Below are 24,156 nucleotides of genomic sequence, written 5' to 3' on the forward strand. Positions count from 1 at the left end.
CCAAAATTGGAGACAGTAGTCCAGCTGAGGCCTAACCAGCACCGAATGGAGCGGTACTGTCACCTCCCATGACGTGCATGCTCTGCATCTGTTATTGCAACTTAATTTAATTTAATTTAATTTTATTTTTTTTTGCAACAGCATCGCTTTGCTGACTCATGCTGAGGTTGTGATCCACCGCAATTCCCAGATCCTTCTCAGCCGTGCTGCTGCCAAGCCAGTTTCCCCCCATTCTGTATTTGTGTGTTTGGTTTTTCTTCCCTAAGTACAGCACCTTATGTTGGTCTTTGTTGAATTTCATTGTGTTGGCCGTAGCCCAGTTCTCCAATGTATTGAGATCCCTCTGAATTTTAACTCTATCCTCCAAAGTGTTGGCAACCCCTCTTGCTTTGAGGCATCTGCAGACTTGACCAGTAAACTCTCTTCCTACATCCAGATCATTAATAAAGGGGGGAGGGATAGCTCAGTGGTTTGAGCATTGGCCTGCTAAGCCCAGGGTTGTGAGTTCAATCCTTGAGGATTGAGCAGTGGGCCATTTGGGGCAAAAATTGGGGATTGGTTCTGCTTTGAGCAGGGGATTGGACTAGATGACCTCCTGAGGTCCCTTCCAGCCCTGATAGTCTCTGATTCTATGTTAAACATCACTGGACCCAGACCAGCTCCCTAAGGAACCCCCCTGGACACCTCCCTCCAATCCGACATCATTCCATTTGAAGAAGTTGGTTAAAAATACATTTTAAAATGCGGCTTGTTTCAAAACCTGCAAAACAACAAGGAATGGCTGGGCGAGTGCTTCGGGTATCCGCTTGGCATATAGATGAGATACATTCAGTTCCCTACGCTGCTACACATTTCCTGTGTGACCTTAGGTAGTTTCTCTGTATCTCAGTTCCCATCTGTGAAATGGGTATGGATTTGTGAGGGTAAATACATTAAGGATTGTGAGTGGCCTCTATGGCACAAGGGTAGCGGGGGCCGCAGATGCAACTTGGAGTGCTGAAGAATTGTTCCCCCACTTTCTAAGCAGCTCCAGCAATCAGCCACTTGGGAAGCACATGCCTTCGCTTATTTCGCCTGTCTGCCCTTGGCAGAGCTCTTTGTGGGCTGGGCACAGCTTCCTTTTGTGCAAATGGGGTGGCTGTTTACATTCTTTTAGCACAAAGAGCTGGGGGCGGGGGTTGGGGAAATAACTTGGAAGGCAGAAGTGCCATGACCAGTCAAGCAAAGCTGCAGTTGTCCAGCACCCAGAGTTTGGAAACAGCTTCAGGCAGGCTTGTGCTCAAGGGTAGAGGAAAGGGAAATTCAGATTGAAAGAGATCAGGCCGAGAGAGGTGTCAGAAATGCGCAGGAGATGGTGAGACAGATCGACACCGATGGAGTGAGAAGTTCAGACTGTTGCAAAAGGGTTATAAACTCTGTTCATACAGAGGCCACTCTGCCATGCCCCAGCCAAGAGGCAGCTGCCTTTCAGCACCAGGCAAGGGATCCTCCAATAAACAGCCTCTGCACCCCACCCAGAGAGAGCTGCACCTCAGGGCTGAGCCAGGGCTCCTTGTGTGTTATTGCTGCATGGCTAATACCTAGCTATGGTATCCCACCCCAGGAGCAGCTGCATTTCAGCACGAGGTGAGCAATTCCTGTGTGCTGTTGCTATGCAGATAGCTTGTAACCTTACCCACATGTGGATTCCCAGACAAAAAAACCCTGTTAATGCAGAGTTATGATTGCCCCGTGGGGTCTCCTGCCCTTCCAGAGCATTGAGTTCAGCTAATCAAACTTAACAAAAACCAAGAAATGAAGAGTTAAGGCACCTGCCCCTGTAACCTTAACTCTGCCCCCTGGAGCTGGTAATAGCCAGTGGGAAGTATCTGCATGCACTTCAGCTGCATTCACTGTGCTCAGTGCAGCTGTCTTGAATGGTGGAGGCATTAGAGGGCACGGTTTGGCAGAGCGGTGATTGTGAGAGGAGGCAATCTGGGGGCCCCTGCCCCTCTGAGGTTGTGTGCGAGCCCCTCTCCCTGACCTCTGGGTGGATGACCAAAGGAAAGAGGTGCATGTGTCCCTTGGGAGATCCCGTCTGCCTCCTCAAGTGAGACCAGGTGCCCCTCCCCAATTCACTTTTATAAGGGGACTGTTGGCCCCTTACTGAAACTTAGAGGGTTTGGGGTTTTTTGGTTGGCCATCTCCCAGTGCCAGAAGAAAGGGGGAAGGATTGATGGGAAATCAAGTCCCGAGACTGACAGTCCCCAGGCGCAATGGGAAGAGACCAATGCTCCAGCTTAGCCTGGTTGACAGGGCAGGCCAATGAGGAGTCAGGAGGCTGGAGTGTGCGTGTGTGTGACCCATCCTCAAGGTGAGCTGGAGCAGCCTGAGCGAGAGTGGGGCCAAGCTAAGGAGAGAGCAGGAGCCCGAGCGGAGCTGGGGAGCGGAGCCACTCCAATGGGAGTCAGAGGAGCAGCCCAAGGAGCTACGCTGGAGGCAGAGTGGAGAAGGGGCTGGAGCACCCTGGAGCCGGGTGTGGAGAGAGCGAGGGGGACCCTGGGCAGTGGGCCCAGTGCAGGGAGACGCCCCCAGCCAAGAGGCCTTGCAGGCCAGACTTGGAGGGGGATCATAACCCCAACGTGGGGGGCGGGGGCGACGGTGGGAAGAAGGGTCCTGCCACCTAAAGCCTGGAGGCGTATGGCCACCGCCAGAGTAAGTGTCCGACCCGCGGCATCCCTGCCGCACAGCCAGGGCTGAGCAGGAGGCCTGGGAGGTGTGAGGAATAGACTGTGAACTTCCCCTACCTTCCAGAGATGCTGGTTGTGATGTCCCCGTGCCCCAGAGCGGGGTAACGGGTTTTCCTTTAACCTTTCCCATTTTTTCCTTTTATTTTTTAATTAGTTGCTGTTTAATACATCGCATTTGCTTTGAACTGTATGTAATGATCAGTGGGCCAGGGAAATGTCCAGTGCAGAGAGCACCCCAGAGTGAGGACACCCTAGCCTCTGCCCTAAGTGACCACAACAAGACTGGGGGGTCGAGCCGCCAGGAATCCTGGGCCCAGCCTTGTTGGGGTTACGAGGACTCTGCCAGACAGGAGAGTGGAAGGGGAGCCCTCAAGGCCAGGAAGGCCTCTGGGTAAAGGAAGTGGGAGCGAGGACTCAGATCCTTTCGCTAGCCCACTTCACTGGGGTAGTGTAGAAGCCAGGAAAGTTCCCCACAATAGCGGGACTATTCCCCCGCTTACACTTTATCATGGGATGGGGATCTGGCCATGATGTGAAATGTTTGGAGTGTGCCGTTGTGTACAAGGCTGGTGAGAGAAACCTCAGCCATGACGAGTCATAGCTGGCTGGGAGATCCCTTGGGCTTTCGGCCTGCACATGCTCTGGGTAACTGGTGTGACTCACAGGTCTTAAGTATGTGCCTCGCTAGAGAGCCCGAACTTTTTCAAAGGCCATTTGCAGTGTGGGTCCCCCCAAAGGGGAGGTGGGTGCCAGGCTAAACGCTGAGCAGCTGAGACTGTTTGGTGCATGGTCAGGGCAAAGGTTTGACCCTTAGGACGGTTCAAAAAAAGGGGTGTAGACTCTGCCAAGCGGTTTTTTTGGGACAGGCCCCAAAAAATCTCAGGCCCCCCTTGATCACAAGACTAACTCCACCCTGCACATCCAATTTCAAGGTACAGTAACAACTGCCACGTCCCACCCCAGAAGCAGCTGCATCTCAGGGTTGGGTGAGGGAAACCAGTATAAACAGCTCCCACCCCCCATCCTAATGGTGGCTGCATCTCAGCACTCGGTGCGGGAGCCCTGTGTAATCAAGCCCCATGCACCACTCCAGAGGCAGCCCCATTTGAGCGCTGGCCGAGGGAACCCTGTATGAACAGCCCCCTGTGCTCCACCCCAGATGCGGTTGCGTGTCAGCAACGGATAAGAGGTCCCTGTCCAAAGGCACAGCCTGGAAATTGCTCTGCTCTCATGCAGGTTTACAGGCATGAAGAGATGAAAGATGGTCTCACTGCATATTTTCAAAGAGGAACAGGGTCTCCTGACTCCATCTGTAGCTTCACCTCTTCCCCTTCTCTGTGCTGGATCAGAGAAGTGGTGTGTGTGGGTCCCCAGCTGGGTCCCAGATTACAGTAGAGGAAGATATAAGTCATGCTGATTCACTGATTTCTTGTCTGTCTGTATTTCCCATCCTATTTCCATATGTCTCGCTCTCTGACCATGTTAATATTGGACATTTTGCCTTAAAATCTCCACCAGTGCTGAAATGCAGCTGCCCCTGGAGTGGGGCGAGGGGACTGTTTATACCTGGATCCTTTGTCTGGCACTGAGATGCAGCTAGGGTGACCAGATATCCCGATTTTATAGGGACAGTCCCAAGTTTTGGGTCATTTTCTTATATAGGCTCCTATTATCCCCCTCCCCCCCCCACAGCCTGTCCTGATTTTTCACCCTTGCAGTCTGCTCACCCTAGACGCAGCCATGGCTGGGGTCAGGTAAGGGGGCTGTTCACATAGGGATGCATCACCCAGCACTGAGCTGCAGCCACCTCTGGGGTGGGGTGTGACAGCTATTTGTACAATGGCTCATCACTCAGTGCTGAGGTGCAACCACCTCTGCAGTGGGACGTGGGGGCTGTTTACACAGGGATCCCTCATCCAGCCCTGAGATGCAGCCACTTCTAGGGTGGGGTAGAGGCTCTGTTTGGGGTGCTCAGTCTGAGACTGACTTTCAGAGGATGAGCACTCTGCGCTTTCTGGGGAATCACTTTCCTTGTAAGGGGGTCTCCCCCAATTTGACTCCCATAAAAACTCAGACACCCCTACTCACTCGCTGCTTTTGACAGTGGTGGCCACTGAATCTTCAAAGTAACTCGCTAGAATTCCTGCTGTCTCCTTAGCCAGGTCTTCCATCCACCCCTCACCCTGTCCTTAAGTCAGTTATTTGTTTCTTTGATTCATGTGGTGAAACCTTTTCTAAAACCAAAGGAAACCCAGATTGCTTTAGAGAAGTGACTGCTGTTAAAACGCCCCTTTTTAAGTAATATTTTTATCCTTTTCTTTTTGAAGGGGAGGGCGTGTCTATTTTAATTTCAGGGATCTTTATAAACACAGAGAGGGAAAGTAAAGGGTTTGGCAAGATCTCATCTTAGCAGGAAAGAGAGAGATCTTTTCCCCACAACTTCACAGGACATTATAACCCAGAGGTCTTTCTCCCACAGCTTCATGAATTGTCATAACCCAAAGATCTTTCTCCTGCAGCTTTGTGAGATGTCATAATGCAGAGCTGTCTCTCCAACCATTTCAATCAATTATGAGGAGCTGAGAGAGACTTAATGCAGGAAATCTACTTGTGGCAGGATCGAGACCTTCTCACTATGTAGCTTTTAAGGAAGGGGTGTTTGAAACAGGCCTGTGTTTTCTTTTTCTTTTTTTCTTCATTTATTTTTAATCCAATTCTGACAGTTCTCCGCTGATCAAAAACCTCAGCAGAAAACTGGCTGGAGGGAAATAAACAATCAAAATGATTTTGGAAACACTCTGGATAAAAATAAGCATCGAGAACCAGAAGACATTGACAACTTTTATTAAAAAAAACAACACGTTTTCTTACCAGAATCAAAATCAGGGCCCCATTGTGATGGGAGTCCCCCTGTTCCCTTGCCCAGGGTGCCACGGCTATCTATACAGGGATCCCTCACCTGGCACTGAGATACAGTTCGCTCAATTTGGTGATTTTTTGGTGGCGGTGGTGATATGACAATCTGAGTGCCTATTCAGGGCACTACTCCATCGAGCTTTCACCTGGAGATTAGGACTTCTAGCTCCACATGCTGGAATCCAGGTTGGCCAAGATGTGGCCACTAACCAAGATCATGCTGATCATGTTGTCTTTCTCGTGAAGAAGCCAGAGAATTTCAGCCCTGCCCTTCAAGGGTTCCAAGACACTCCCAGTTGAATGTCTTGTGGTAGAAGACCAAAGTCCAAAACCTCAGAGCTGGGCCACCAGAACCCCCCAGAGCAGGTCAGGTCAAGCACTGTGGAGAGAGTGGATGAGTTTATCTACCTAGGCCGCCGCAGAGATCAAGCACTCACAGCAAACCAGACGCCCCCTGATAATTAGGAGGCCATGAAGGCCATGTCTTGCCTATCGATGCAAAAACTTCTCTGCACTGAGACCCAGTTCAGGGTCCATCAAACCCGTGTCCTACTTGCATTAATGTACAGGTCAGAAACCTGAACCCTCTTATGGGCAGACTTGTAGCAGCTAGATAAATTCCACACCGGCTGTCAGGGTCAAATCCTGGCCATAAAGTGGTTTGACTTTGGGTGAAATGTTGCAATCTCCCAAAGATCTGGCCTTCCTTCCTGCGTTCCAAGGAGCATTGCATGCTCTTCAGCAATGTTGCCATGATGGGTGGAAACCCCGGCATATTGTGTTCTCAACTCTCCATCGACTTGCAGAGGGGTGCATACCTTGACCCCACCCGGTGAATTCTCAGGATTGAGCCAGATGTGGGAACTTCACTCTACAATGCCTGGGGCAAGACCATCAACCACGGTCACTCTGGCTGGTGGGAACAGTCCACAGTAGACTATGCATGTTTGGTGATTATGATTGATTATCTATACAGTGGTTACTAAAGGGTAAAAAGAAAGAGGCAGGCCCAAGAGGGGTGTGTGTGTGTTGGTTTCTGGACAGTTGTGGGTGGGGGAGGAGCTCAGTTCAGTTGTGTATAGTTGTGTGTGTTTGTGTATGTGGTTCTCCAGTGCAGTTCTGTCTGTGTTGTACAGCTTTGTGCATGATTGACTCATTGGGGAAATGTGGTGTTTCCACTGTGGATTTGTGTGAGGTTGTATTAGCTTAGTAGTGTGTAAAGTTGTCTGTGTGCAGGGATATATATGTGTGTATATATATATATATATATATATATATCCATTGTGATTCATATCTCCATGTAATATGTTATAGGTCAGTGAAGCCTGGCATGAATGACGTGTGCCTGATATGAATACGTGTGTTGCAAGTTGGCAACAGAAGCAAGGACACACAGTCAAGGACTGTTAGAACTCTTTGTGCAAAATCAATTTTGTTATGTTCCAAGAAAAATATGGAGAATCCACAGAAAAGGAAACAACACCAGCTGGACTGATATAAAATTGTATAAGAATTGGAGGAAATGACATGCCTTGGATCATGGTGGCCCGCCCAGGATTGTCTCTTTAGAATTGTGTGGGGAGAAGACCTCGTAAACAAAGGCAAAGAACCAATGACACAACAGAATGGGCTGTAAATGGGTGCCTATGATTTCGTCAAATCAGAGTCGTTTATTGATCCAGAGCCCCGTGTGGATATAGATGTAGTTTTCGCTGGCTCCCTGCGTCTTCTGATATTATGAATGGAAAGAAACTCGACTGGCCATCGGGACCATTCTGACGTTTAGACACTGGTACAGTATGTTTGGGGTGTGAATGTGGATTGAGTAAGGTTTGTTTTGTAATGAATAAAGTGCATTTAGAGTATTATATACCAACATGGTGTCCAGTATCTGCCTGCTCCCCATCCTGTAGGGAGACCTCTATTGCGGGGTCCAACATGTGGTGGAGAATGCGGAGCGGGGTGAGATATTAATGAGTGATGGATTTTGAGACAGGGTCTTACAGTGTTGGGGGAGTCCTTATTTAAGACTAATAAGGGTGACTCCTTATTTGTGAAATTTGAGAGGAAAAAAAAACAATGCATGGGGAGACTGTTAAAACACTGTTTAAGAAGAGATGTAAGTGGGTGGAAGAAGCACCCCAGTGGACTAAAGTTAAAGCCCCTTCTCCATTAGAGAAGGAGATTAGTGCATTTGGGATGTGCCCTTGTATGGAAGGTGCAGTGGAACCTTATGTAATATTTGATACCTTAGAAAACATGTCTGAGAAATATGTACAGCTGTACAAGCCTAATACCAGTAAAAAGCAAACAGCCGTAGTATGGCTGTTGTGGCAAGCTGTAAAATAGGCAATTGCATGTCAGGGGGAAATCTGTGCAGAGTTACAAACAGTACAAGAGAATTTTAAAACTTGCCAGGAAAATTTGGAGCAGGAAGTGAGGCAGGCATGGATAATGGAAACTCAGTGAGAACAAATGGGGAAACAAAATAGGAATTGGGGAAAAGAAAGCTGGATTGGGAAAAGATTAAAGCAGACGAAGATAGATTAGACCATCAAGTGATAGGAATGAAACAGTTAATTCGAGATTTGACCTAGGAAAAGGAAGAGGAGATTGCAAGTGTTTCCCACAGTCTGTGCCAGAAAACTATAACAGCATTGAAAAAGCAAGTGAAAATACAGGAACTGCAGGTTGCAGCTGTGTGTCAAAAAGAGAGAGATTCCTGATTCCAATGATATTTGGTAAGGAGAGGATCTGCGAGAGGGTCAAGAGAAAAGGGAATTTAATCAACCTCGAGAGGGGCTTTATACTAAGTTGACGGAAGAAATAAGAAAGTTGCTGGAAGAGCCTAAGCCAGAAAAGTCTGTAGCAGCGATGGAACCGAGATCAACCATTAAGGATGCAGAGGGGGAGATGCAGTCAAAGGCGACACAAATAATTCTTGCAAGTTCGCCAGATTTACAGTTGATGGTAAAATCATTAGGCCCAGTGGGTATAAAAAATTTAGCAACATGGCTAGTACAGTGGGCAGAGTTAGGCGGAACAGAGGATTTAAATATGAGTGAATCTTATAGGTTAATCAGGGTAACTACCACTGGAGAGATTAGACAGGCAGTAGATCAAGTAAAAAATGCTTCGGACAGGCAGCCAGAAGCCCACCAACTGATACCACTATTTATTATGCTGTTAGGAAAAGAGAGAGGTCAAAGACCCATGAAGGCATTATCCAGTGCAGATTACATGAAGCCTGGAGATTCACCCAGGGGTTACCTGTTAAAGAGAATAACATTGGGATTATTGGCTGGAGAAATACAGCCAGTGACTAATCCCAGGGCAGAGGTCACCAGACATCTCACAGCTGATTCTTTGATGGCAGTTGATTTGAATCAGAGGGAATTTTGGAATGATGTGTTTGAAGGACTGGAGAGAAATTTATTAGCGATGTCTACTAATTTGGTGAACCAAGCAGCCCAAGAGGAGGGGTTAACTGTTATGAATGCACTGGAGCACTGGATAGTTTGCCAACGAATGATGAGAGGGAGAAGCCGGATAGAAGGATTGAAACATATTCAGATAAGAGTGCTTATAGATCAGGATACCGTGAGAGAGGAAGAGGCCGCGGTGCAGGACAAAACACCCCACCCCAAGGAGGTAGAGGATGGAATTATCAAAATGAGCTTCAGAAGGGAGCAGATGTGACTCGGAATATCGCTTGGAGGTATTTGAAATTGAGGGGAATAGATATGGTTAAGTGGGATGGGAGACATACTGATGAATTGATCAAAGAAATGCAGAGGATGGAAGAAGAAATGTTTAAGGAGCAGCAGGAGGTTGCAGCTCTGCAAGCTGAGGGTTTCAGAGAAACCTGCTCTATAGGGAAGCCCTGATGACAGGTTGCTCCCACTGGAAATGGGTCCCCAGGAGTGGGAGATGGTAACTAGATTAAGAGGGGATTCAAATGGGACGCCAAGGACAACTGTCACTGTGGGAGATAATGGACCCAAAGATGCCCCATTGGATAGTGGGGCTGGTGTAAATAGTGTAAATAGAAGTTGTGATTTGACTCGATACGTGTCAGAGATTATTACAGCAGCCTCCTTTATTGGGGAAGGAGTGACAGAAAAAATGTATCATTCAGTAGAAATAGCTATATCCAGAGAGGGCGGGGGATGTTTGTGGTAAAGAACAAATGCTTCAGATCGATCAGGCGGCTGAGCCAGTAATACTGGGGACTCCTTTTCTGCGGAGGAATCGGTTCGTTTTGGATTTAACGTGTGCCCGGCTGGACGGAAAGCGTCCTGACAGCAGGGGACATTCCAGGAACATGTACCACAGGAGCAGTGGAGGAGATTATACTGGATCAGCAGGATTTGGGTGAAGGAATTCCCTAGTGTATGGATTTAAAAAGAAGCAAAATGTGGTAAAATTTAATCAAGTGTTAAAATCGTGGGGGACAAAGTGCCACCACAGAGACAATATAAATATCCTGTGCAAGCAAAGGCAGGAATTGAGGAAATAATTGAATCATTAGAACAACAGGGAGTGTTTAAAAAGGGGAATTCCACATACAATCGCCCAATTTGGCCCATATTAAAAGCCTCAGAAGATTGGAGATTGACAGTGGGTTTTAGACAAATTAATAAAGCTGCCCCCGCTATGGCCCCAATGGTAGCAAGTGATGGCAAGAATACAGGGGCGCCCTAAATAGTTCTCTGTCATAGATTTGGCAACTTGTTTTTTCACCATGCCATTGCATCCCGATTCTTGGGCCTGCTTTGCGTTTACGTTTAAGGGACAACAGTACTTGTTTAAAAGAATTCCCCAGGGCCTACACGGCGATCCGGCTATTGCGCACCAACATGGGGTGCGACTGCTGGATCAATGATCCAAAGAGGATCAGGAGAACGTCACCTCAGATGTAGACGACCTATTAGTGTGGGGGGACACTGGAGAGGAGGTGATTGAGTGGACTAAAAAGGACTCATCCAGGAAACGGGTTTCAAGGCTAATGAAGAGAAAGCCCAACAAGTGCAGAGGAGACTGAATTATTAGGGGGTGACCCCAGGGGAACAAGGACTTCAGGTGGACCAACAAAAGGCAAAAACGGAGGGATAGCTCAGTGGTTTGAGCATTGGCCTGCTAAACCCAGGGTTGTGAGTTCAATCCTTGAGGGGGCCATTTAGGGATCTGGGGCAAAAATTGGAGATTGGTCCTGCTTTGAGCAGGGGGTTGGACTAGATGACCTCCTGAGGTCCCTTCCGACCCTGATATTCTATGATTAATGAATCAACCAAGGACAGAGGATTCTCATGCATTGAGGGTGATGGGGGGGGCGGGGGGGTTTAACTATTTAAGGAAACACAACTGGAATTTTGCCGCGAAAACTGGACCCTTGTGGCGTTTACTAAAAAAGAAAGGAGAATGGGAGTGGGGGCCTGAAGAAGAAAATGATTTCTTCATTTAAAGCAAGCCTTGATGCAAGCTCCAGCATTGAAATTTCTAGAGATAAACAAGCCATTTGTGATTAAGTTGGCAGCAACCCACCAAATGCTAATGTCAGTGCTAACAGTGCTAATGCTAACGCAGGAAATTGACAGGAAGTTAATACCAGTAGCAAACGCGTCTAGAAGATTAACCACTATGAAGCAGCAGATTGGGATCTGGAAAAAAAACGTTAAGCTGCTGTATGGGCCATTGAAACTTTTGCTCTGACTACGAGCACAGTCCCTATTAACCTATGAACACCTCACTCTCCCCTGCAGTATATTTTATCAGGGAAACTGCAGGGGAAAGGAATATCAAATGCCAGGATGGCCCAATGGACCTTGATGTTAACCAGCAAAGATGTTACTTCTAAAAATAACAAACAAGCAATAATATTACCATATGCCCTCCTGACTGGGGGGGCGGAAAAAACGGAAAACAAAATTAAAAAAATTTAAACTGGTCCTTTAATTTGGGACTACATTAAAAACAGTATAAAATTAATTAATAAGAGCAAACAAATCAGACAATATGCAAAAAAATTATCTAAGTCTGCTCAGCTAAGAAAAATAAACATTTTGATCCACAATGGTCAAATATTCAAATATTTTTTAAAAACTGGAAATTTCTCATTGGTATAATGTTTTTAAAAAATTGTCCCCCAGTGTCACAGCATTTCTAAATTTAATGCTACATCCTATTGTCATATTATTTGTATTAATGATTTTGTTAACCTTTATTATACTGTGTTTATACTGTCGAATAAGAAAGCGACAAGACGTTTCAGAGCAAGTGATATATAAAATTGAATTGCTTGCGAAATTATAAAGTGATACAATAATTAATGGCATTAACCATATATCAAGAGGGGGGAATGTTGGGGTGTGTGTGTATATACACACACATTGTGACTATATGTTATAGGTCATTGAGGCCTGGTAACACATTGTGACTATATGTTATAGGTCATTGAGGCCTGGTATGAATGATGCGTGCTTGACATGAGTACGTACGTTGCAATTTAGCAACCGAAGCAAGAACTTAAGGTCAAAGACTGTTAGAACTATTTTTACAAAAAACCCCAAATCCTATGTTCCTAGAAAAATATGGAAAATCATCAGAAAAGGAAACAACACTGGCTGGACTGATATAAAATTGTACACGAATTGGAGGAAATGGCCCATCTTGGATCATGGCGGCCTGCCCAGGATTATCTCTTTGGAGTTGTGTGGGGCGAAGGCCTAGTAAACAAAGGCAAAGAACCGATGATGCCATGTCATGGACTATAAATGGGTGCCTATGATTTCTTCAAATTGGAGCTGTTTATTGATCCAGCGCCCCATGTGATATAGATGTGGTTTTCGCTGGCTCCCCCCATCTTATGAGCTTATAATCAAAAGGAATCTTGACTGGCCATTGGGACCATTCTGACCTTTAGACTCTGGCATAGTATGTTTGGGGTGTGAATGTGGAGTGAGAAAGGTTTGTTTTGTAATCCATAAAAAGCATTTAGAGTATTATATACCAACACTGTGTCTGCCTGCTCCCCCATCCCATAAAGACCCCTCTATTTCAGGGTCCAACATGTATGATTGTCTCAGAGTGGCTGTGTGTGGTTGTGTGGGATTTTCTCACTGAGGGTGTAGTTGTCTCACAACGGATTTGTGTGGGATTTTTCTCACTGTGGCTGTGTGTAAGGCTGGCCTTGGCAACACACACAAGTTACCACAGTTTAACAGGAACTATTTCAACCAAACCAGCCCAGCCCCCCTGTGTGGATGCTCTGACCTTGGTTTAGGAGCAGTATTTTGGCCAAATGAAGTGAGACCCTGCACTCAGCTCGCCCAGCATGTGGGGGGCCAGGGGCCCGGCTGGATCAGGGCGAGGGGCAGCTGGGTGGAAAAGCTTTGCCTACGTCAGTATCAAAGGGGTAACCTTCTAGCTGTAGCTGAGCGTAAATGTATTCCTGGTCATGAATAACTTTCTTCTGCACTCAGGGCATGGCTACACTGCAAATGTAAGTCGCCCTATGTTAGGGCCGTTTACAGCCACCGCGGTAATTTACTGCGGTGGTTCATGTCCACGCTGCCGTCCTTCTGTCGGTGGTGCACGGCCTCACCAGGAGCACTTCCACTGACGTAGGAAGAGCAGTGTGGCGGGGCTTCGGCTCCGTGCACAGCTCCCCACCGGGAGCCCGGCTGCCCCTGCCCAGCTCCCAGCCCCAAGCTCCCCCTCCCACCTACTACGTTGACATCATAACTCCACCTCCACGAGAGGCATAGGGCTTATTATCGGTGTAGTTAGGGTGACGTGTGTTTCTCCTGGCCAGGAGCCCAGCTGCCCACCCCTCTGGGCTCTCAGGTCCTTGCTCCTGCCCCGCGGGCTCTCAGTTCCCTACTGCCCACCAGGAGCACGGCAGCCACCCAGGCTCTCGGCTCCCCACTGGGAGTTCTGGGCGGCTGTTGGGCTCCCAGAGGGGACTGGGGATCCTCGACACAGCCAGGCTCCCAGTAGAGATCCAGGAGCCGGGGCAGCGCCCAGGCTTCTGGCGGGTAGCCAGGTGGGCGCAGCCCAGCTCGGAGTGGGGAGCCCAGGCAGCAGCCCAGATGGGATCAGGGAGCCCGGGGTGCAGGCGAGTTCTAGCGAGAGCCCTCCACCCGCCCCGGGTGACAGCCCAAACTTTGAGCCGCTTTCTTATCCATGTCACAGCTCCAGCACAGAAAGAACGGCCACCGGCCCATGTAAGTAACTCGCAGTGTCTACACGGACACTGTGTCGCCCTAACTACCCCGACATAAACCCTTCGCCTCTCGCGGAGGTGGAGTTATGATGTCAGCGTAGTATGGCATTTACATCGGCAGGACAAGGCTGCCGTGTGGCTACTGACATAATTACATCGATGTCAGCTGCCTTACATCAATCTAACTCTGTACTGCAGACCGGGCCTCAGGGTAGCTGTGGGTCTGTCTTTCTCTGCCTGTGTAGGTTTTCATGTCTCTGTTTCAGTGTCGGGGGGTGTGTGTGTGTGTCTCTCAGCGTAGCTTTGTGTTTCTCTGTCTGAGTGTAGTTTGTGTGTTTGTGTAGTTGTCTGTATGTCTCGGTGTATCTGGGGGCCTGTGTCTGTCTCAGTGTGGCTTTGTGTGGCTTTTTGTCTGAATGGAGTTGTGTGTGTGTGTGTGGCTGGCTCAGTGTAGCTGTAGGTGTTTCTGTCCAAGTATATCTGTGTGTGACTATCTCCGTGTTGCTGTGCTTGTCTTTCTGCCTGAACGTAGGCATATTGTGTGTCAGTGTAGTTCGCTTTCCCCCGGGTGCTTGACCCCCCCCGCCCCTGGCCCCGCCCCCACTCCACCCCTTCCATGTGCCCCCCCCGTCCTGCCTCTTCCCACCCCTACTCTACTCCCATTCCAACCCCTTCCCCAAAGTCCCCACCCCAACTCCACCTTCTCCCTGCCTCTATTCCAACCCCTTCCCCAGATCCCCACCCTGGCCCCACCTCCTCCCCTGAGCGTGCCACGTTCCCAATCCTCCCCCTCCCTCCAAGCATGCTGCCAAACAGCTGTTTGGCGGCCGCCGGAGAGAAGCCCTGGGAGGTAGACGGAGGAGCGGGGACGGGGTGTGCTGGGGGTGGGGGGAGGAGGAGGTGAGGCTGCCAGTAGGTGCAGAGCACCCACTAATTTTTCCCCATGGGTGCTGCAGCCCCGGAGCACCCACGGAGTCGGCACCTATGCTTTGTGTAGTTTTGTGCTTCTCTGCCTGTCTCAGCGTAGCAGTGTATCTGCCTCAATGCTGCTTTGTATGGTAGAACCACAGAGTTCTGAACACCTCGGGAACGCGGGTTGGTTGTAACTCTGAACAAAATGTGATGGTGGTTCTTTCAGACGTCTACAACTGAACACTATTCAGGGGACCCCATTACAGGGCCTAATCACATCAGCCACACTATCAGAGGCTCGTTCTCCTGCACATCGACCAATGTGATTTATGCCATCATGTGCCAGCAATGCCCCTCTGCCATGTCCATTGGTCAAATCGGACAGTCTCTACGTAAAAGAATAAATGGACACAAATCAGACGTCAAGAATTATAACATTCAAAAACCAGTCGGAGAACACTTCAATCTCTTTGGTCACTCGATCTCAGACCTAAAAGTGGCAATTCTTCAACAACATCTTCAAAAACAGACTCCAATGAGAGGCTGCTGAATTGGAATTAATTTGCAAACTGGATACAATTAACTTAGGCTTGAATAGAGACTGGGAGTGGATGGGTCATTACACAAAGTAAAACTATTTCCCCATGTTTATTCCCCCCCTCCACCCCCCACTGTTCCTCACATGTTCTTGTCAACTGCTGGAAATGGCCCACCTTGATTATCACTACAAAAGGTTCCCCCCCCCCAGCCCCTGCTGGTAATAGCTCATCTTAAGTGATCACTCTCCTTACAGTGTGTATGGTAACACCCATTGTTTCATGTTCTCTGTGTATATGAAATCTCCCCACTGTATTTTCCACTGCATGCATCCGATGAAGTGAGCTGTAGCTCACGAAAACTTCTGCTCAAATAAATTTGTTAGTCTCTAAGGTGCCACAAGTCCTCCCTTTCTTTTAACTGAACACTGTCTTCATACAGCTTTGAACCTTTACTATGCAGAAGAAAAATGCTGCTTTTTACCCTCTTAAATTAAATGAAACAAGCACAGAAACAGGTTCCTGAGCCTGTCAAATTTTCTTTTAAACTTTCCCTTTATTTTTGAGTAGTTTACCTTTAACACTGGAGTGTCGTGTTGTTGTTTTTTGTTCTCTGCTGCCTGATTGCATACTTCCGGTGCCAAAGGAGAGGTATGGGTGTCTTGTCAGTTTGTATCTCTGGTGTTCGTAACGCTGAGGTTCTACCATATGTCCATCTAGGTCAGTGCAGCTGCTGGTGTGTCTCTCTGTCCATCTGTCTCATTCACTTTAGTTTTCTTCCCTTCTTTTGTTCACTTCTCCCTGCATCTCCCCTGAGTCCAGTCCAGTCCCCTCCCCAGGGCTGGTCTCACCCTCCCTTCACACGACACTGATTGCACTTCTCTTTACTCTGACACTCTGCTGCTTATTCTGCAGGCTGCACCCTCAAATCTCATACCTCCTGGCACACGGCTCCCCGCACCCTATGCTCCCCTCCTTCACCCAGCCCAGGATGGGCCCCCTGCCTCTGCTCATCTACCTGTGCACAGGTGAGTGCCAGCCAGCAGGATGGGGAAAAGCTGAAGTCCCCCATGCAAGATGCCCAGTGTGTACATCTCTGGCAGGGGGATGGAAGCAGCTGGACTGTCAGGACCCCTGGGTTCTGACCCTGGCTCTGGGAGAGGAGTGGGGTCTGGTGGGTAAGAGCAGGGAGGGGCTGGGAATCAGGACTCCTGGGTTCTTTCCTTAGGACTGTGCAGAGGGTGCAGTGCAGAGCCGGTGTTCCTCCCCCACTGAGCCTCAGCCCCTCTGGCAGCGGGTTTGGGTGGGTAGCTTTGCCCAGGACCCCCAGCAGTGGGGTCAGAGCACTTCCAGACAGACCCCGTCTGCTATGGTGCGGGCTGTGCAGAGTTGCTGATCTCACTCAGCAATTTCCAGGAGTGGCTGGAGGGGATATGCAGGGGGACCCACCAGAGATCTGTAAGGGGGCTGGTTGGGGGATTTGGGTGGGGAAAAGGGTAACGGGGTTAGTTGGGGGGTGGATTGGCACTGACATGTTTTAACAGACCTGTCCTTCTGCTTCTCTCTCACACTGAACTCCTGTCTCCCAGCCCCATCTGCTCCAACCCACCACAGCCCTCTCCCCTCCCAGGGCTGGGGCGAGAACCCCAGGAGTCCTGACTCCCAACCCCACTGGCTCCAACCCACTAGACCCTCACACTCCCTATAGAAAGGACTGTCTCTCTCCAAGTTTCCCAATTGGAGTTCTCTAATACAGACGATGGTCCTGGCTCTCCCATCCCCCACCCCTCCAGACTTTTGGTCAGAGACGCATTTGTCCAAGTCACTTCCCCACCCCACCCCATCCCAACCCAACACACCCCACGCAACTCTCTTGGGCCACTCACTTCCTCAGAGCACCAGTGGCATCACAGCTGTGCTGTCTAGGGTGGAGGAAAGTAATTGTAACTTACCCCCTGCAGTTGCCTGGGGATAGAACCCAGGAGTCCTGATTCCCAGCGCCACCCCCACTCTAACCAGCAGACCTCTCTCCCCTCCCAGAGCTGGGGTAGAACCCAAGAGCCCAGCACCACCTCCCCTGGTTCCCCTTCCCCAGCCTCTGCAGCGCCTGACTGGTGCCACTCCCAAGTGGGTTGCACCAGAGGACGGGTTGTTTCCCAATTGCTTTGCAGAGCCTTGTAGGCGTGGGGGGCGCCAGTCTGCTACTAGCAGAGCCAGCACTAGGCAGAAGAAGACCAAACAATTGCTTAGAGCCCCGAGCAGCTCAAGGGGGCCCCCTATTTGCTTTTTTAGCACTTGTGTGTGTGCGTGGGGGGGAGGGAATATGCCTGCTGAGGGCCCCGCCTGGAGACAGAACAGCTTGGGATACTCCCTGCAAGCACACACTCACCATATACTTCCTTCCTCTGGAAAGTCTTACCAACCCCTCCCCCACCCCCCCCGGACTCCTGGGTTCTACATCCAGCAATGGGAAAGCAGTGGGGGCTAGTGAAGGAGAGTGGGAGAGGGGGTGGGGTGGGTGCCGAACTCCTGGGTTCTCCCCATAGCGCTGGGAGGGGAGGGGGGTTTCGTGGGTTGTCATGGTTACTTACAAGAAGGCCTCACACTTCGGCCAAGCTCATTGAATATTCTGGGGGCTCCTCACATTCTCCCAGCCCCCTCGCTTCAGGGGACCCCCTGAAGCCCACCCCCATCCCCTGCCAGGGGCTCTGTGTGCCCCCCATTACTTCCTTTCTCCCCTGTGCTCACCAATCCCCCACAATCTCTTTCCCGCTCCCCTTCCTCCATACAAGTGTAACCCTTCTACCAGGCCAAGTTGATAGCAGCAAGGGCCGGGTTCAGTACACAGGGGTTCCCTCTCGTCAAAGCAAATGCAAAACTGGCTCGAGCCCCAACCCAGTGACCTAGGAAAATCTTACACACCCCCTGGGTGCCTCAAAGAGGCAATACTTCCCCTCTCGCAAGCACAGAGTCTGAGTGTAGCAGAGAATCTTTAATAACATGAGGTAAATGACATCAGCATTAAATTGGGGAAACACCACAACTAGTGTTCATCAACCAAACCATGAGCAAAGACCCACCCCAGCAAACTGTGCCACATCCTTTCCCTCGGGTTCTTGAGTCCCAGAACCCAAACGTCTCTTAAGTCCAGCAATCCAAAAATCACCCAAAGTCCAAAAAGTCCAGCCCCAGAGTTTGAAAGTTCATCTGCAGAGTGTTGCTCCCCAGTCTGGCTAAAAATGTGCCTGTGTGTGGGGGGAAAGAGGAAAGGGGCACCTTACGTGACCTCAAGCTGACTGCTCCACAGGGCTCCAGCAGCCTATCCACAAACAGCACTACTACACTCTAAATCTTCTGGCTCCCCACTACTTGACACAGTGCTCAGGGATTTCAGCTCATAATAGTGGGAGCCTTAGGGCTGGTGCACCATAAGGCCAAAGTGAATTCAGCACAGTATGCTAGCAAGACTCTTAATAGACCCAAAATTAGCTCTGACATTCCACAGTAGAAAGAGCAAACAGTGCAATTGGTGTTTGGGACCTACACCCCATACCTATCTCAAACCTCTCTCAATTCACAGAGTTTTGGAACCATGTCCCTTGCCTAGCGAGTGCTACTTAGTTGATGGTGAGTCCCTCCATCATAACAAAAGGCCAAGTACAGTTCCCAGCACAGTTCCCATAATCAGGGTAATAACAATTTATTCTTCCTGCCCCAATAACAGAGACACTGGGGATCCCACAGCAGCCAAAGTGACCATTTGGGCAGCTATGGCCTCATTCAAGGCAGGGTGGGTGTGCCTATGAAAATGAGATCGGCCCCTGAAGTTCTTTTCCACAACTTGCCACACCTCACCACCAGATGTCAGAGTGGAGCTCATCCTGACTCTGCTTACACAAGAGGACCCCAATCTCCCCCACCTGCCAAGGGTTCTGGGTGCTCCATTTCCCCATCTCCACCCCCATGCCAGGATCAAGTGTGAACCCCCATTGTCCCCTTCTCTCTCCCACATGCCTCCTCCTCTCTCACCATTCTCTGTTGATCAGTGGTTCAGGGCGTCACAGGTTACCCTCCATGCGATGCCGGGATGAGGGATGGTGGCAGGTGTTCTAGACCGAGCTGGCTGAAGCTGCAGGCTCTGCTAACCAGATGCCAGGGGGTGTGTGTGTGTGTCCCATTTCCTTCCTTCCAGTTTTCTGATTTTCCCCAAACCCACAGGGCTTTGCCCCCTTGAGACCTGAAACATCCCCTGAAATTTTGGATGTGATCAGATGTGACGTTCAAAGCGCATCATGTTGCATACAGACGCGCAGATCCCCAGACTCCTTTTCTACGTATTCCTGTAGGGCTCCGCCATGGACCACCACCCCGCTCTGCTAGGGGCTGTACAAACACAGAGCAAAGAGGGTGCGGGGGAGGGCCTGGGAGTCAGGACTCCTGGGTTCCATCCCCTGGTCTGGGAGGTGAGTGGACTTTGGTGGGTTGGAGCAGACGAGGCTGGGAGTCAGTCCCACAGCCGGGAAGAGCTGGTGCCTAAGGCCCCGCCACTGGCCCCATTCTGCATAGGGGAAGCGCTAATGGATGGGTCTTTAACCCCTGCAGTGCTGGTACCGAGCCGTGGATTCAGCGTGGACGTGGAGGTACCCATCACCTTCCAGGAGGCTGCCGCGGGGTTTGGGCAGAGCGTGGTGCAGTTCGGGAGTGTCAGCGCCGGGGGGTAAGGGCCGAACGTGGGCTCAGGGCCGCACATGTCTGACTGGGCTGCCCCAGCTTGGCCCCCCCTAGGGATGATGGGGCGCCCCTGAGCCCCTATCTTCTCTCTCCCACACAGGCTGCTCGCCGGGGCCCCGCTGCAGACAGGAGAAGTGAATGAAACCGGCAAAGTCTACAAGTGCGACCCGGGCTCCAGAAGCTGCCAGGCGATCCCCATCCAGAGTAGAGCCACCCTCTGCTATGGGGTCTAGTGGGGCAGGCTGTGGGGGGGAGGGGACTTGGAGCCAGGACTCCTGGGCTCTATTCCAGTTTCTGGGAGCGGAGTGGGGTCTAGTGGGTTAGAGAGGTGTTGTGGGGGGAGGCTCGGGATCAGAGCTTGTTCTGTGTCGAGCGCCAGGAAGGAAGTGCGGTTTAGTGGGTTAGAACAATGGGGGCTGGGAATCAGGACTCCCGGGTTCGATTTCCATTCAATTGCAGGGGTATGTGCAATGACTTCCTCTCCTCCCCCACATATCTGGGAAGGAGATTGAGTCAGAAGAGCCATGTGTGGGTGGGGAATGACTCAGAGAAATGATGGACTAAACATATCCAGCCACAAGATTTCTCAACCTGGTGCTGGTGTGTCTCTCCTCTCAGGGCCCCCGGATGCAGTGAACATGTCCCTCGGATTGTCTCTGGCTGCCCATGGCTCCAATCTCCTGGTGGGTACCACATCCAGAGGGGCTGGGGGTGGGTCTGGAGCGGCTTTTTTATACCAGGGTATCACCCAGAATTAAGTTCAGTCACTTGCCCAGAATTCCACAGACTTGTCCTCCCCGCAACAATGTTTGTGAGATAGAGTGTCAGCACGGTGATGTCACAGGGTGGGTGATAACCAGGTGACATCACAGACATGAGCACCTGGGGAGCTACCATCACATGGGAAGGTGTGACCGCGGGACGTGAACACCTGAGCGCTGTCCCAGGGCGGTTGATAACTGGGGGACACCTGGCGGGGGGGGATGGGTTCCTATTGCAGGAATGGATGATGTCACCACCCCTGGAGCAACTGTGTGGTGATGTCATGGTGTGGGGTGGTAAGGGCGGGAGGTCACCCTGACTGGAACTGTGCATTTTCAAAATATTATTTACTGGGTGTATTAGGGTAGCGCCCAAGAGTCCCAGGTCCTTGGTCCTGTACAAACACAGAACAACAACACGATACAAGGAGGCTTACAAATTAAGTTTAAGACGAGGCAACAGCTAGATACAAGCAGGGACATGGGAGGAGAACAATGAGACAATATTGGTCGCTATGATCGGCAGTGGGCTCAGCGCACCAGCAGCCTGATCGTTGTTAAGTTTCGTTGTAGGCCTCACAGCAAAGGAGAGCTTGAAGGAGGGTTGTGCAGGAGACAAGGCAGTAGTTTTGTGGCCGTTTCCAGGGACCTCGTCCCAAGTGTGAGGGGTGGCACGAGAGACAGCACAAAGGGGCTAGCTGGAAAATGTAACGGCTGGGCGGTGGAGGCCGGCACAAGGAGCCGATCAGAGACGCGTCTCGACAGCTCGACACAGACTGAGAGATGCTAGGTCGGGGGGCGGGGGGAGAGGCCGATAAGGGCCTAGAAAGGGAAGACCAGCAGCTCGTGTTTGATGTGATAGAGAAGAGGGAGCCAGGGGAGGGCTGCAAACAGGGGGGTGACCTGGTCACAGCAGCATTCTGAATGGAGATGATCGGGGCGTTGTTGCCATGGCAAGGGGCGAATGGCCTAGGACGCTGTGTAAGGTGGTGGTAGCCAGGTGCCACTTGAATGACTTGCGATGGTGTTGTGAGGGCAGCGGTAAGCAAGTGACATCACCATGACTACCGTGACTGTGATGATGTTCTGGAGGAATGCGGGAGACCAGACAGTGCAACGAAATGGCAGGTAGGGTGGTGACATCACCATGGTGACAGTAACTGCAGAATGACATCACAGGGAAGGTAATGATGGTGCACAGACGTACCAGGGAGAGTGGCAACCCGCTGGGTGATGTTGACATGGCAACAGTGATTGAATGCTGCCATAGCAAGGAGCATGGGAACCAAGTGATGTCCCCATGTCTCTCCCCTGTCTCTTCTCTGGGAGTCCGAGTGCTGGGTTCTGGGGTCCCGTCTGCCCCAAGGGGGTCCCCTGCCCTGGCAGAGCCTTTCTTTGCATATCCATGTGGGGGAGCAGGCCCTGGGCTCTCTGCTTCACCCCCAGGGTTCTCATCACCTGCTGATCCCGTCCCTCTCTCGTGGCCCAGGTGTGCGGCCCCACGGTGCACCGGGCCTGCGGGGAGAACATGTACGTCAACGGCTACTGCTTCCTCCTGGACCAGAGCCTCCGGCAGGTCCAGCGCATCCCGGACACCCAGGCAGGTACGGGGCAGCTCCATAGGGAGGAACCAGCACTCAGGGGTCATGGGTGGGGCGGGGGGAAGGAGACAAGATGGGTCTAGATGGGCCCATGGGTCTGATATGGGTTGGGATAGCAGGCTAGGTGGGCCCATTCGTTTGATTCAGGATGTCAGTGGGAGCTAGGATCCAGGACTCCTGGGTTCTGTCCCAGCTCTGGGAGGGAGAGGGGTGTATTTTTTTCATCCCAGTGCATGTTATGCTCTACGCTCAGGACCCCTCCATGGCAGGGATGGGATGATATTGCGACAGAGGGGCCCACTGGTCTGATCCGGGGTTGCAGGGAGGGGACAGGATACCAGGTTAGATGGACCCACTGGTCTGGTCTAGCTCTTTCTACTGGGCTTTCTCCATGTTTGTGGAGTTAAGTCAGGAGTCGGACATATTTCTTTCCTGTCCCACTCAGAGTGCCCCAGACGTGCCACAGACATAGTGCTCCTCATGGACGGCTCGGGCAGCATTGTACCTGATGACTTTACAAAGATGAAGACGTTTCTCGCTGAGATCATGAAGCGTTTCCGCAGCACCGACACGCAGGTAAAGGGCAGAAGCTGAACCCTGGCTACGTACCCTGCCTCTCGCAGTCAGCGCTGACCCCAATACCCCAGTGCGGTGCTAGGGGGCGCTGTGCTCCAGGGAGCAGCAATGGATTTTGCATCCAAAACCAGGAAAAAATTCCCACAGAACCAGTGACATCCCGACCACCTGCCCCTGCCATTAACTTTGTCTGATTCCTGCTTTTCTGACCCTCCACCCCGGGGTTGTTTTTTTCTCTTCTTCCCTGCCTCCTCCTGCAGTTCGCCCTCATGCAGTACTCGCACAGATTTAGAGAGCACTTCGACTTCTTCCAGTACAGGAAGCGTCGCGACCCCGATCGCCTCCTCAGGTCGGTCATGCAGCTCACGGGAGCAACGTACACAGCCACAGCCATCCGGAAAGTGGTGTAGGTATTGCCCTGCTCCCCGTGCTGACTCCACAGGGAATGGGCTGCAAGGACCTGCAAGCTAAGGGATAGGGACTCAGGACTCCTGGGTTCTATCCCTAGCTGTGGGAGGGGACTGGGGACTAGTAGGTTAAAGTGGGGTGGGGATGCTGGGAGCCAGGACTTTGGGGTTCTAGTGCCAGGTCTGAGCCTCTGTTGTGTTGTGACTTTAAGCAAGTCACATCCCCGCCCCATGCCTCAGTTTCCCCATCAGTAAAATGGGAGCATGACACGAACCTCCTTTGTAAAGGACTTTGAGATCTGCAATGCCAAAGCAGTGGACGAGCGCTACATGTTATTACATATCAATAACTCTCCCATGCATTCCCCACCCCCCTTTTCCAGGCAGCAGCTGTTCACCTCTTGGAAAGGAGCTCGGGATGAGGCCACCAAGATTCTCATTGTGATCACAGATGGGGAGAAATCTGGAGACCCGCTTTCTTATTCAGATGTCATACCTGAGGCTGAGAGTGCTGGGATCATCCGCTATGCCATCGGGGTGAGCTGCAGCTGTGCGGAGAACTAGTATGGATCTGAGCCCATGTCCAGGGACATGGGATGGGGTGTGTGGTTCCCATCAGATAATGGAAAAGAACTCATCTTGGGTTGTAATTGGGTCAACGTGTGACATTATAGGAGAGCTGGAGCTCCTCTGTTGTTCAGGTTGAGCAGAGCTTTCTAGTTAAAGGTTGGGTTTTCTGAGTGCCCTATGGTCCACGTGCTGA

At 50.8% G+C, this 24,156-nt stretch overlaps 1 protein-coding gene across 2 annotated transcripts in view; it reads left to right on the forward strand.

The window, feature by feature from the left end:
- The window catches only part of LOC311522658 (integrin alpha-D-like), a 48,667-nt gene that overhangs the window by 5,814 nt on the left and 18,697 nt on the right, over window positions 1-24,156 (forward strand). Inside the window, exons 2-10 of one of the 2 annotated variants that reach the window (XM_084632116.1) lie at window positions 6,960-8,386; window positions 16,233-16,345; window positions 19,920-20,034; window positions 20,149-20,252; window positions 20,667-20,731; window positions 22,299-22,413; window positions 22,856-22,986; window positions 23,247-23,392; window positions 23,777-23,930. In XM_084632116.1, coding sequence (XP_084488242.1) covers window positions 16,282-16,345; window positions 19,920-20,034; window positions 20,149-20,252; window positions 20,667-20,731; window positions 22,299-22,413; window positions 22,856-22,986; window positions 23,247-23,392; window positions 23,777-23,930 — 894 coding nt within the window. In that variant the 5' untranslated portion in view covers window positions 6,960-8,386; window positions 16,233-16,281. The remainder of the gene's footprint in view (window positions 1-6,959; window positions 8,387-16,232; window positions 16,346-19,919; window positions 20,035-20,148; window positions 20,253-20,666; window positions 20,732-22,298; window positions 22,414-22,855; window positions 22,987-23,246; window positions 23,393-23,776; window positions 23,931-24,156) is intronic. The other variant, XM_084632117.1, reaches the window with a different exon arrangement.

The sequence above is a fragment of the Lepidochelys olivacea genome (assembly GCF_965140295.1).
Source record: "Lepidochelys olivacea isolate rLepOli2 genome assembly, chromosome: 6".
Lineage (NCBI taxonomy): Eukaryota > Metazoa > Chordata > Testudines > Cheloniidae > Lepidochelys > Lepidochelys olivacea.